Raw genomic sequence first — 12,606 nt, 5'->3', positions numbered from 1 at the left:
CGAAGTGTTTGAATCTGTGCCTGTACTTACTTCATTTCTGTTGTTTGTACTTTCTTATCACCGCGGTGTGTTCTGATTTGTTGTGTTGTGCCGTGTTGTGCCGTGTTGTGCTGTGTTGTGTTGTGTTCTGTTCTGTTGTGTTGTGCTGTGTTGTGTTGTGTTCTGTTGTGTTGTGCTGTGTTGTGTTGTCCTGGGTGTGTTGTGTTGTACTGTGTTGTGTTGTGCTGTGCTGTGCTGTGCGGTGCTGTGTTGTGTTGTACTAGGTTGTGTTGTGTTGCGTTGTCATCAAGTTAATAATGACTTTTGGCATGCCTCCACCGAATCGACCCAGTCGTGGTTATTACCGGTCCATCCCCTGAGCATGACTGTGGGGCGGTACTTAATATGTTACTGTACTGGGTGTGAATACTTCTGTACCACCATGTGTACACAAACGTAGACGAATGATCGAACAGCTTTACAATAGAATCACCATTCCCGTCGTCCACGCACATGTGTTCCAACTGGAATAGTTTTGTTTACAATGGTTACCTTTTGTGATTGTTTTGAAATAAAGTGGAAATTATGAGACGGCCTCAAACTTTGGATAGCCCACAGCAATCTTTGGTAGACGAAAGTACAGGTGGATTTTGAGGATAAATGAAACAGCACAATATAATTCTTTTATTACTGACACACGCAAATGATCATGTACATCTTGTTCAATTGGTACAGATTTAGGTTTAAAGCCTGGTATAAAATGCTCGTACATGTATTAATGAAAGATATCACGTTGCGCTAAAGTGAAATAATAGAATAATAGTATCTAGACAACCATACGGATATAGAGCTCTATCCCCCCCACCAAAGAGTGCTTAATGCCCTCCTCTCACTGGACCCGCGGCACGCTGGCGGCGTTGCTGCGTCCTAGACTAGATTTGTGTCACCCTTCACTTTCTAATGGGAATATCATCCAAAGCGTATAAGCATGACCAAAAAGACAACAAAACACACAAGGCTTAAAATGATTCGTTTTTTGTCGAAAATCGGATGAAATTCGTTTAGCGCTTTGTCAATTCGATCGGCCGCAGCGACGCCGCCAGCGTGTCGCGGGTCCAGTGAGAGGTGGGCTTAAGTCGGCAAAGCTGCTGAAGATGAGGCTGCTACCGTGAGCGCCACCTAGCATGTCATTTCCGGAATTACAACATAAAACGGAGCTTCTGTGTTTGCTGTGAATGAGGCATAGGCTGCAATTCGCACAAAGCGGTTTTGATTTTTTTAGGAGGCAGATAAGTTGTATGGATGCTGTGTAGGTTCTAGCTCATATTGTGAACATATTGTAGCAGTTACTATAGTTAGATCAAATAAGAATAAATCAAACTGTAACAAATTTAGAAAGAGCCATGAATATGTTTGGTGATAGCAAAGTTCTTATATTTCTACTGATGCCTATACTTTTTTTGCAAATAAAATCAACTTAGTTCTTTTCTGATTTTTTTCTAATCTAACGGGGGTGCCCTAACATATGACGTTTTTTTTACGCGCTCGAACTCACGGCGCTCCATTGCTGGTTGCCAGAGAATGGTCATATTTTAATGAATGAATTTTGAACACATTCATCTAAAGAACATACATGGACAAGAAATGTATTCATACTGTTCATGGGCCCTTCACGCTCCGCGTTACAAGCGGCAAACGTTGTGAGACGTTTTCACGAATGTGCCTTCTGATTTAGTGCTACGCCAGATAGTGTGCCTAACTTATTACGCTTTGGTAATTTTGCTCTCTTCGGAAGTTGGTGATGAAGTTAGGGAAATGTAAATAAGGCTTGAAGTCTGCTATATTCTAGCTTTCTTTTGCCCGGAAAATTTTGACAGTGTGCACTTCTAACGTCATGTGAGAAGGGCTATATCTAGCGCATCCCAGCTCATGTTTTCACGGGAAATAGGCTACTACGCACTTTGCGCGCGGCCCGACGTACGTCTTGCTTGCGACCCGACTAACAAAATCATTACGAAAAAACGACAGCGCTTTCATCAACAATACCCCGTCTACTTATTGGAAAATATCTTCGCCATCACTGTATTCAGTTTCCTTTTCATAGACGGTACCAATCACATGTTAGAGCGTTACAAAGCTGTGCGTTGAATCGCCGTCCGCCACCATCGCGGCCCAAAAAAATGGCGGGAAAATAAAGTCACCAGACGGCAGTGATGTTTACGGTGTTTTCTTTGGTCGGTTTTCTTCTCAATAAACACTTAAATACCCAATTTTTTTGTGTTTTATGAAGTTATATTTCTTATGTGTATGATATCTGCTTGGCACAGGTCGTATATTTAGGTGCCGGGCCGTCCAGCTACGCAGTGACCCTCTACTCAGCGTTGCCATCATTATTGTCAAAATTCTATTCTCGACAAAACAAGAAATGAATATGTACGCATATGTTTTGAATGCAAATAACAATTATGTGCATGAACTTGGTTTATTTACCTTCCTTATGAGCATAGTCAGTGGACACAAACACGGCGCACTTATGCATAATAAGATCAGTAAAAAATCCGTCACATGTTAGGGCGCGTCATAAGTTAGGGCAAACCCGTTATATATTATTTTGTACTTTGTGTTATTTTCTACATTGGGCACTCTGCTTTTTTTTTTATTTTCATCCAAACAGCATCTCAAAAATAAAACTTATTTGATTCACGTTATGTATATGGTGCTGATGACAATCGGCATTGTCTTTCGCCCACCCCCTCCCCTCTCTGTGACAACCTTTACCTAACCTACACCGCCACCTCTAGGGCAAATTTCAACAAAAGGCCAGCCGAGAATTTCATAAAATCACAGATCTGAACATGACTTGGCAGGAAAGCTACAACAACATATGGAACAATGTCCGGGGAAGGGAAAAAAGTTTCAGATAATTTTTAAGCGGAAGTGTGTTTGCGAATAAGGGGTCTGACTCTGACTATTTGGTTATCATCAAGGGTCATCACCATGCTTTATGGTAACGATCTCACCAACAACTAAGCTTTCAAAACAAACCATTAATTATCAGTGAAGAGGCGCTGAACTGGAAATGAGCACAGTTGAAAACAAACTTCCGTCATCTTGTTTGAATCTGCGCTAGTTCTGCAAAAGTTGGTACTTATTTCATTTCCTTTGTTTGTACTTTCTTATCGGTGTGCTCTGATTTGTCGTTTTTCATCACGTTATTGAATTTTGGTATGCCTGAAGTGAATGGACCCAAGAGGAGTTAATACTGGTCCATCCCTTATGCCGACTGTGTGTCGGTACTTATGTTCGCATAGTGTGAATAATTATATATAAATAATGTGCAGCGATGTATTCTTCAACTGGTACAGATTTAGGTTTCTAGCCTGATACAAAACTCTTACATTGATAAAAGATATAACGTTAGATATAATTGTAATGTGTGTCCTGATACGTTGTGTCGTGTGTCCAGATGTTTTGTGTTGTGTATCCTGATAAGTTGGGTGGTGTGTCCCGATAAGTTGTGTTGTGTGTCTTGATTAGTTGTGCTGTGTGTCTTTCTAAGTTGTGTTGTGTAAGTGACTTTTGTGTTGTGTGTCCTGACAAGTTGTGTTGTGTGTCCTGCTATGTTGTTTTGTGTCCAAATATTTAGTGTTGTGTGTTCTGATAAGTTGTGTTAAGGGTCCTGATATGTTGTGTTGTGTGCCCTGACAAGTTGTGCTGTATGTCCTGACAAGTTGTGTTGTGTGTCCTGACAAGTTGTGTTGTGTGTCCTGACAAGTTGTGTTGTGTGTCCTGACAAGTTGACAGTTGCGCTGTGTGCCCTGACAAGTTGTGCTGTATGTCCTGACAAGTTGTGTTGTGTGTCCTGACAAGTTGTGTTGTGTGTCCTGACAAGTTGACAGTTGCGCTGTGTGCCCTGATAAGTTGTGCTGTATGTCCTGATAAGTTGTGCTGTATGTCCTGACAAGTTGTGTTGTGTGTCCTGACAAGTTGTGTTGTGTGTCCTGACAAGTTGTGTTGTGTGTCCTGCTATGTTGTTTTGTGTCCAAATATTTAGTGTTGTGTGTTCTGATAAGTTGTGTTAAGGGTCCTGATATGTTGTGTTGTGTGCCCTGACAAGTTGTGTTGTGTGTCCTGACAAGTTGTGTTGTGTGTCCTGACAAGTTGACAGTTGCGCTGTGTGCCCTGACAAGTTGTGCTGTATGTCCTGACAAGTTGTGTTGTGTGTCCTGACAAGTTGTGTTGTGTGTCCTGACAAGTTGACAGTTGCGCTGTGTGCGCTGATAAGTTGTGTCGTGTGTCCTGACAAGTTGTGTTGTGTGTCCTGAAAAGTTGTGTTGTGTGTCCTGACAAGTTGACAGTTGCGCTGTGTGCCCTGATAAGTTGTGCTGTATGTCCTGACAAGTTGTGTTGTGTGTCCTGACAAGTTGACAGTTGCGCTGTGTGCCCTGACAAGTTGTGCTGTATGTCCTGACAAGTTGTGTTGTGTGTCCTGACAGGTTGTGTTGTGTGTCCTGACAAGTTGACAGTTGCGCTGTGTGCCCTGATAAGTTGTGCTGTATGTCCTGACAAGTTGTGTTGTGTGTCCTGACAAGTTGACAGTTGCGCTGTGTGCGCTGATAAGTTGTGTCGTGTGTCCTGACAAGTTGTGTTGTATGTCCTGATATGTTGTGTTGTGTGTCCTGATATGTTGTGTTATGTGTCCTGCCAAGTTGTGCTGTTGTGTGTCCTGACAAGTTGTGTTGTGTGCCCTGAGAAGTTGTGTTGAGTGTCCTGATATGCTGTGTCGTGTGTCCTAACAAGTTGTGTTGTGTGTCCTGATATGTTTTGTTGTGTGTCCTGGCAAATTTTGCACATGACGTATCTGGACTATGACCGTCAGTCAGAAAAACCTGTTGGGCAACACCCTGACTGGAACGAGTACAGGTTCCATTGTATTAGGTGGCCTTCGACTACTGCATTTTGTATGCTACATTTAATTGCTTAGCAAATTCAAATCACAAATCAACCATGTTTTGTAAAATTTCACAACTGAACGAAGAAATGAACCATCTATAATCCACCAACTAGATAATACCCCCCCCCCCCCCCCCATGTTCCAATGATGCAACGATGGCCACCTTACGTGAGGGTTTCAATAGGATGATAGGATAATTGCTGGAGATCCGGGTAAATTTTGTATCCAAAGCAAGTTGAAGTGTAGTTGTTAAGGCTATAACTAGTACATACAACACTTTTATCATTATGTATTTTAATCAAGTTTGAAAAAAATATTACATACAACACGGTGATAATAAATTGCCAAATAAAACCATTCAGCAACACAAGAAAAAAATATTTTTAATATTTCAAGGATTTCTCAACATTGATCAGAAGGTTATCCTATAGATGTTTGCGATGTAATATGCTGCATCTAACTGTAATGTGGAGGGTACTTTGGGGGGTTATTAGAATACTGTTGTCTAGTTAAAACTCGGTGTCAAGTTGTCAATATAATATTTTTGTGAGGGGGTCCGACAAATAGTATCTGAAGAAACAGGAGACTTGTGTTAAAGGCTGAGTACCCCTTTCAGTGCCAAGTTGAACGTTGTTGGTGGAAAGCAAGGCGGTTTGTAGATACAAGTAAAAAAATGCACTATATGTATGCATATCTAAAATACAATGTTAAGTTATAGAAACACAGTTGGTTTTCAATTTGCTCAAAACCAAAGAAGCAGGACTTCGGGGACATCTTACTCCTGAATGTTATTGTCCTAATCTCCAAGCAGATCTAATGGTTGCGAAGACCGTATCCGACTGGCAGAAGAAGTTTTCATTGCAACCTATCTTAGGTCGCAATAAAAACTTCTTCTGCCAGTTGGATACGGTCTTCTCAACCATTAGATCTGCTTGGAGATTAGAATAATCCGACATTCCTTGCAATAGAACATTTTCTGTGCTAATCATTTCAGTAACAAAGAAATACACAACTCGGATTGATCATCTTTGTCTATGTTTTATTCTAAAGTATTTGACAGTATTTGGCGTCGCTTGTTTGCAAAAATGATAGAGTACCAAAGTTGAGGCATAAGGCATAACTAAATGTTTGTGATTCTAAACTCTATCGGAAATAATTGCATCCTTGTAGTTAGAATGCCAAAATAGTTAGACCTAATAGAAAATATTTTCAGATACTGAATTATGAACATTATTAACCATTAGCAAATTCACAAAATAAGCATTTTAAGATCGAATAAAAGCAAATCCATATATAAGGTTAACGGAAATGAACATAATTTGATTTTACAGTGTAAAGACTCTTACTCACGAACTGTAGAGTATACAAACAGACATCTCTATCCACTTAAAGTCACGGCATTTACAAAAACGATTTCAAATATCTTTTTAAAAATAACAACAAAACACCCCAATCAAGTGCACGGTAACAAGTTGAGGGATATCTTTTTTAACTAATGCATTGGCCATGGTAAATTGCTTTTCTCAATATATGAAGCATCGGATGAAGATTCTAAAGCCACGCCAGGCAACAATGAGAATCCTGAAACGTATGCCTCTCTTCGTGCTTCCGGGGTCGTACTCAATCGCTGGTCTGTAAACAATATACCAGTGATCGTCTAACTTTACCACATCGTCCAGTCCACGCTTTAGCCCACAGTTAGGACCAGGATCGGATCCACAGTCAAAGCTGTCGAGCATGTTTCGGAAATGCTGTACCAGGGAGGGCATAGCCTCGGTTGTGGTAGCAGGGTAGTTTGTAGGAAACCCGTCGACATCTCGTGTAAGGGATTGAAGAGGACCTACGGAATGAGTTCAAATTCCAAGACTTTAAGCTAGTCGCTTATATCAAGGAGATTATATGCTTGCTTATACTAAATACAACTTTATGTATCCCCCCTCCATATAGGAGACTTCTAAAAAAGATAAGTTATTGGACATCAAACATTATAGTATGTTGGCTAGATTAGTGGTTATCATTGAAGCACATAAATGCTTGGTTTGTTATCCTTTACAGTTACCACTTACGCGAGATCTAATGAGTATTCAGGACTTGTCATAGTTTAATGATGTGGGTGTCTATGTCAAATTTCAGTTTTGACTGAGAACGTCTTCTGTTCCTGCTCGTTGTTCAAACCATTCATATACCAATACAAAACAATTCTACAGACTAAAGGTACTCACCTAGAAGATGGTCGTTCTCACCAAGATCTTTCAAGTTGCGAGCGGCAAAAGACACCAGTTGCTCCTCTGCACCACTGTCTGCGTCGTAGACTAAGCTCGTCACATTACCTACCCGACTCCAGTGGGTACTCGTAGCTTCTCTTCTGCGCCTGAAGCTCAAGCCACCAATGATCGGTCCTAAGTTTCCGTCAAAGGGAATCAAACCTATAAAAAAAACAGAAAAAGTGTGACATCACAACATTGGAGACATGTTTTAAGACATGTAGACAGCTTAATCCAAGACATATTTCAAGCTGACACGTAAACTGTAAAAATTGTAAAAATGGGAAAAAAATACAGCAAGATATATCTGAAATATCCACGTACCCACCTGACCGGCCTCTTTTTGGCCCCTCCGTACATTACTCAGCAGAAGTTCCGAAAAGTAAATGGTTGCATTTTTTATACTATGAAAAACTCAGGAATCACGATGTACAGTAATACAGTTATAATGGGAAACGTACGTGTAGCCCTTTCACAATGATCTCCTACATAGCCAGGAGCACAAGTACAGGTGTAGCCGTTAACCTCGTCCTCGCAAGTTCCCCCATTTGCACACGGATTAGAGAGACATTCGTCGACGCCTGTAATGACATACAAAAAGTTCTGTCAAAAACGCTTTCAGTGATATTCAACATTTTGAAGGTTAAGTACTCCGAAACGTCTGGTAGTTCCATTAATTTAAGAAGCGCTTGTCACTTACAAAACCTTCCGTTACCAGATAATTATTTACTTCTAAAGTTCTACATATGCGTAGTTTTGATAAAGCTGTCGAAAATTACCAATAAGAGTAGCTACAATTTTTGTGTGGACAACTGCAAGTCTTTTTGATGGTTTATTTCAAATGATTAAATTAAACCAATCAGTGCATAATGTCATATCAAAAGGGATAAAACTTGTTATTGTTGAAAGCAAACATCTTACAAAATGTTTCTCCGCTTGCCATTCTGAATCTATCTTCAGGCCTATTGCTCTGATAACGTTTCAAGGAAAGAACTTGTAATATATGCGGATTCTAGATTTTGGTAACTTTTGCATTGGTAAGGTAATATCAGGTCCCCAGAACTATAAGAGTGCTCACAATGAGCAAGACATGGTGGATTTGAATGGAGGAAGAATCTACATGTAATAGACAAAAAGAGCTAAAGAGCATGTATTACTGAAGTACGCCCAAATTCTGTGTTCTTACCAGTACAGTTGACTCCGTCCCCGCTGTAACCGTCGTTACAGGTACAGATGAAGGAGCCGGCTGTGTTAGTGCAGGTTGCTTGATCGTGGCAATTTTCAGTGCCTTCCGTACACTCATCGATATCTGAGGATCCAAGCAATACAAGTTACCAGTGTTAAATAAATACACCAATAATACTTTGCGAACGTTGTGAAATGTAACCCAATGGATGCAAAGAATGCACCTACGATAACGTTGTAATGTTTTACTAAATAATGCACATCAATTTTTTTTGTTCTTACCAGTACAGGTGACTCCGTCCCCGTCGTAACCGGCGTTACAGGCACAGGTGAAGGCGCCAGGCGTGTTAGTGCAGGTGGCGTTAGCGTGGCAGATGTCCGTTCCAGTTGCACATTCATCTACATCTGTGGATACAAACCGATAAAAAAATACAAAACGAGACTCTGGCTTGGATTCTACACGCATTTGCTGTGTTAACTCGGAGCTGACTCCGGATTAAAAACGTGTGTTTTAACCTGGCCTTCGGACTGTCACTACTGTTATATATAAATTCACTTGAAATTAGATTTCGACAATCTTATACGTCCATAATTGTTAGATCTTTCATAAATTCTATGCCAATGCCTAATAACTGTCCAAGACCAAACACCAACAACTAATCTAAGATCTCAAACCAGACTTACTCCGCCAGAAAAACGTTTCACTTAAAAAGTGTTGTGTACAAGCAGATATTCTTACCAGTACAGGTGAGTCCGTCGCCGTCGTAACCGGCGTTACAGGCACAGATGAAGGCGCCAGGCGTGTTAGTGCAGGTGGCGTCAGCGTGGCAGTTGTCCGTGTCAGCTGCACATTCATCGACATCTGTGGATACAAACCGTTAAAAAATTACTATAACAAACGAGACTCTGATTTGCATTCTACACGCATTTTCTGTGTTAACTCGGAGCTGACTCCGCATTATAAAGTGTGTTTTAACCTGACCTTCGGACTGTTACTGCTGTAATATACAAAATTAACCAAAATTAGATTTGAGCGATCTTGTGCGTCCGTAATTGTTAGATCTTTCATAAATTCTATGCCAATGCCAGATAAGTGTCCGAGACCAAACACCAACAGCTCATCTAAGAAAGATCTTACTTCACCAGAAAAACGGTTTACTTAAAAAGATGTATGTACAAGCAGATATTCTTACCAGTACAGGTGACTCCGTCCCCGTCGTAACCGTGGTAACAGTCACAGGTGAAGGCGCCAGGTGTGTTAGTGCAGGTGGCGTCAGCGTGGCAGTTGTCCGTGCCACCTGCACATTCATCTACATCTGTGCAAACAGATGGTACTGTTGTTAAACAAACTTGTGAGACATTGTGAACGTTGTGAATTGGAGCTCAATGGAGGTAATGAATGTGCTGTAACAGTGTAATGATTTACTTCTGCACATTCTAATCCTTTGTCCTTACCGGTGCAAGTGAGACCGTCCCCGCCATAACCGTCGTTACAGGCACAGGTGAACCCATTGTCCGTGTTAGTACAAATAGCGTCATCGTGGCAGTTATCCGTGCCATCAGCACATGGATCGTCCTCTGTGAATATTCGGTAACTTCATTACAGAAATACTTGGTATTTTCTCTCATGAAAGCAACCCTCTAACGACATATTATGCCCGTCTTTGCATTCTATGCAGTTCGTCATTTAGTTGGAGTAAGGACAGATGTAAATTGTTGGGTCATGCGGATGGAAATAGAAAAATATGGGGTCAAAGGTAAGGTTTTCTACTATTGTCAGCGTTTCTCGGAGTTTGACCTAAACACTGCTCTTTTGGACTTTATAAACTTGACCCTTGTGACTTTCTGGTGGAGAAGAATTTTAAGAGTTTTGGTTAGTACTTTTATGAAGCCTTGTTTCAATGTATTCTAACTTGCTTTCCAATGAGCAGCCCTAACTTTGGAGTCAATCCTGTAATACAAAGGCACAGGAGCCCCATAATAAACGTTCTTTGTCTGAAAATTGCCACAAACCCTTAGTAGAATAATTTCAAAGGTCTACATCAAAATTGTCTATGGAAGCTTGTAAAGTCTACCAAATTACACGTCATTTCGCTAAAAAACAGTTTAAGCATAATAGTAATTTTTTTTTTCAGATGACAGAAGACGTGTAATCTGTACTTTTTAACACTTACCAGTGCATGTTACATCCTCTCCATGCCAACTCCCTCCTTCTCGGCATGTCCTCTGCGTGTCACCAGACAGGAGGAAAAACCCTTCCAGGTTATCGCAGGAGTGGGTGCAGACTGTGCCGATTGGGTACGGTGGGCCTGAATTATCACAGAAGAAAGTGCCCCTTTCGTTTGCTGGTGGGTCAGTCCTTGCAGCGCAGGCCACTGTTAAGTTGGGTGAAATCAATCAGTTTATAAGTAACACAGCGTGTTCCAAATCAGTATCCGTGCCACTAATGAACAAATGATTGTAACCAGAGAAGCATGCCAGGAAAGCAGAAAATTCTCAATGACCATTTAAATCGGAAAGCAACAATGAATAATTGCACATTTTTCCAGCCGCAGTTTTGATACGACAAGCAGAAGATAACAAGAATGAGAAAGGAAAAATCTATTTATGATTTTTTTTTCAATCACATCACATCTTGTGTTTCCAAATATGTATAGGACCAATCTGTGAGGCTGTTTTCTTTTTATTACACTGGTGTGACTGCAACTGTAGCAATGTCATTCTGAAGACAACGTTTCCTTTGAATCTATGTTTATTTTCCTTCCTTAAGTCCTTTTGCTACAGGTCTTAACTTAAGGGAAATATTTACTTAACAGGAAGATTTCTAATGTATAAAGTAAACATCTCCGAAAATTGTTTGTGTAAGAAATCACATTTGCCTTAGATGATCTTGAAAAATGAACAAACTTACCGGTTGGGTCTGTCTCATATGCTGTAAGAAGTTATAGAGAAAAAGCTTGAATGCATATGTACTATATTGGTAGCATCTCTGAATACTTTTGTTAGCATTTTCAAGCTTTCGGGAATCAATATATCACCAGCTTTTTAAAACTAATCTAATCAAGCTTTAACTTGAAATAATGAAAAGGCGGATCTTCACGAATAACGCAGTTGCAGAAATATTGAAGCATTTGGGACGATGAATGTCACATGGTAACATTCCCGGAATATCTCAGTATCTATTGTTTACTCCTGCAAAATAACAAAGAGGATTAAGAAACGTTCACGTCCCAGCTTTAAGTGTACAAAAGATGCTTGCCCGAATGTAAAACAACTCAAATGGTTGATATAGACGTACCTAGCTGCAATGTGTATCAGACGCACAATGTATGCCCTAAAAGTTTCGTTATATCAAGCAAGAAATGCCGTTTAGATTCAAATGAGAAGAAAATATCAAATTCAAATAAGTCGGTACCATAGAAATTTAACTTCGAATGAAGAAAAGAAAGACTACGCAAGCCATTGTACTACAATAATGCGTCATCTGTACTGTTTTTAACACTTACCGACGCACACTAGATCATCTCCATCCCATACCCTTCCTTCTTGGCACGTCCTGACTTCGTCCCCAGACTTGCGAAAAAAACCTTCCTCGTTATTGCACGAGTGGGCGCAGATTGTGCCGAGAGGGTACGGCGGGCCTGAATTAGAACAGAAGATGTCCCCTCTTTCGGCTTCCGGTGGGTCATACCTGCCGGAGCAGGCCACTGTGCAATTTGACAATTAAAAATGGATCAGTCGCTGAATAAAAGAGCAAGTTCTAATTCCACGTATATCCTACCAATGAATGAATAACTGTCACAGAATGGCATCTCAACAGAGCAGACTAATAATGGGCTAGAAACAGCGACTGATTGCCAATTATTCATGCCCGCCATTAAGAATCTAGAAGAACAGTAAGACAGCAATATGGGAAAAACTTGCCCGTTTCACAGTGAACTCCTGCAAAGCCAGCAGCACAAGTACAGGTGTAGCCGTAGACCGAAACCTCACAAATTCCGCCATTTTGACAGGGACCAGATGCACATTCGTCTATGTCTGAAAAAACGACATACGAGAATTTCTGTCAAAAATATTTCAAATGATATGAATCAAAATTTTTAAGTCTAATGTTCCTAAAAGTCTTGTGATTTAGTTTAAGTAGCCTTCATTGCTTACACAATCCTCAGGTAACAAAGAATTCTGTACTTGACGAAGAAAAATGGCCGAAAACTTGCAGCGTGT

General features: G+C 40.5%; 1 protein-coding gene across 1 annotated transcript; it reads right to left on the bottom strand.

The window, feature by feature from the left end:
- Positions 1-5,951: 5,951 nt before the first annotated feature.
- LOC136429272 (fibrillin-1-like) lies at positions 5,952-12,387 on the bottom strand. The gene is made up of 12 exons (XM_066419133.1): positions 12,303-12,387; positions 11,889-12,089; positions 11,294-11,314; positions 10,557-10,757; positions 9,838-9,960; positions 9,576-9,698; positions 9,122-9,244; positions 8,665-8,787; positions 8,384-8,506; positions 7,659-7,778; positions 7,156-7,359; positions 5,952-6,773 (listed from the first exon to the last, which is right to left on the bottom strand). Exons 1-12 carry the CDS (start codon positions 12,385-12,387, stop codon positions 6,457-6,459), a joined length of 1,764 nt encoding a protein of 587 aa, XP_066275230.1. The 3' UTR covers positions 5,952-6,456.
- Between the last annotated feature and the right edge of the window lie 219 nt (positions 12,388-12,606).

Source organism: Branchiostoma lanceolatum, chromosome 3 (assembly GCF_035083965.1).
Source record: "Branchiostoma lanceolatum isolate klBraLanc5 chromosome 3, klBraLanc5.hap2, whole genome shotgun sequence".
Classification (NCBI taxonomy): Eukaryota; Metazoa; Chordata; class Leptocardii; order Amphioxiformes; family Branchiostomatidae; genus Branchiostoma; species Branchiostoma lanceolatum.
Note: the sequence above shows the minus strand (reverse complement) of the source record. Positions and strands in the feature narration are given on the sequence as shown.

Bases quoted from the DNA above. Each gene is read 5' to 3' on its own strand.
- LOC136429272 (XM_066419133.1), bottom strand. From the start codon at position 12,387: ATGGCGGAATTTGTGAGGTTTCGGTCTACGGCTACACCTGTACTTGTG. The intron at 10,758-11,293 runs GTAAGTTTGTTC...CCAACTTAACAG, and splicing joins ATATGAGACAGACCCAACCG to TGGCCTGCGCTGCAAGGACT. The intron at 9,961-10,556 runs GTAAGTGTTAAA...GAATATTCACAG, and splicing joins AGAGGATGTAACATGCACTG to AGGACGATCCATGTGCTGAT.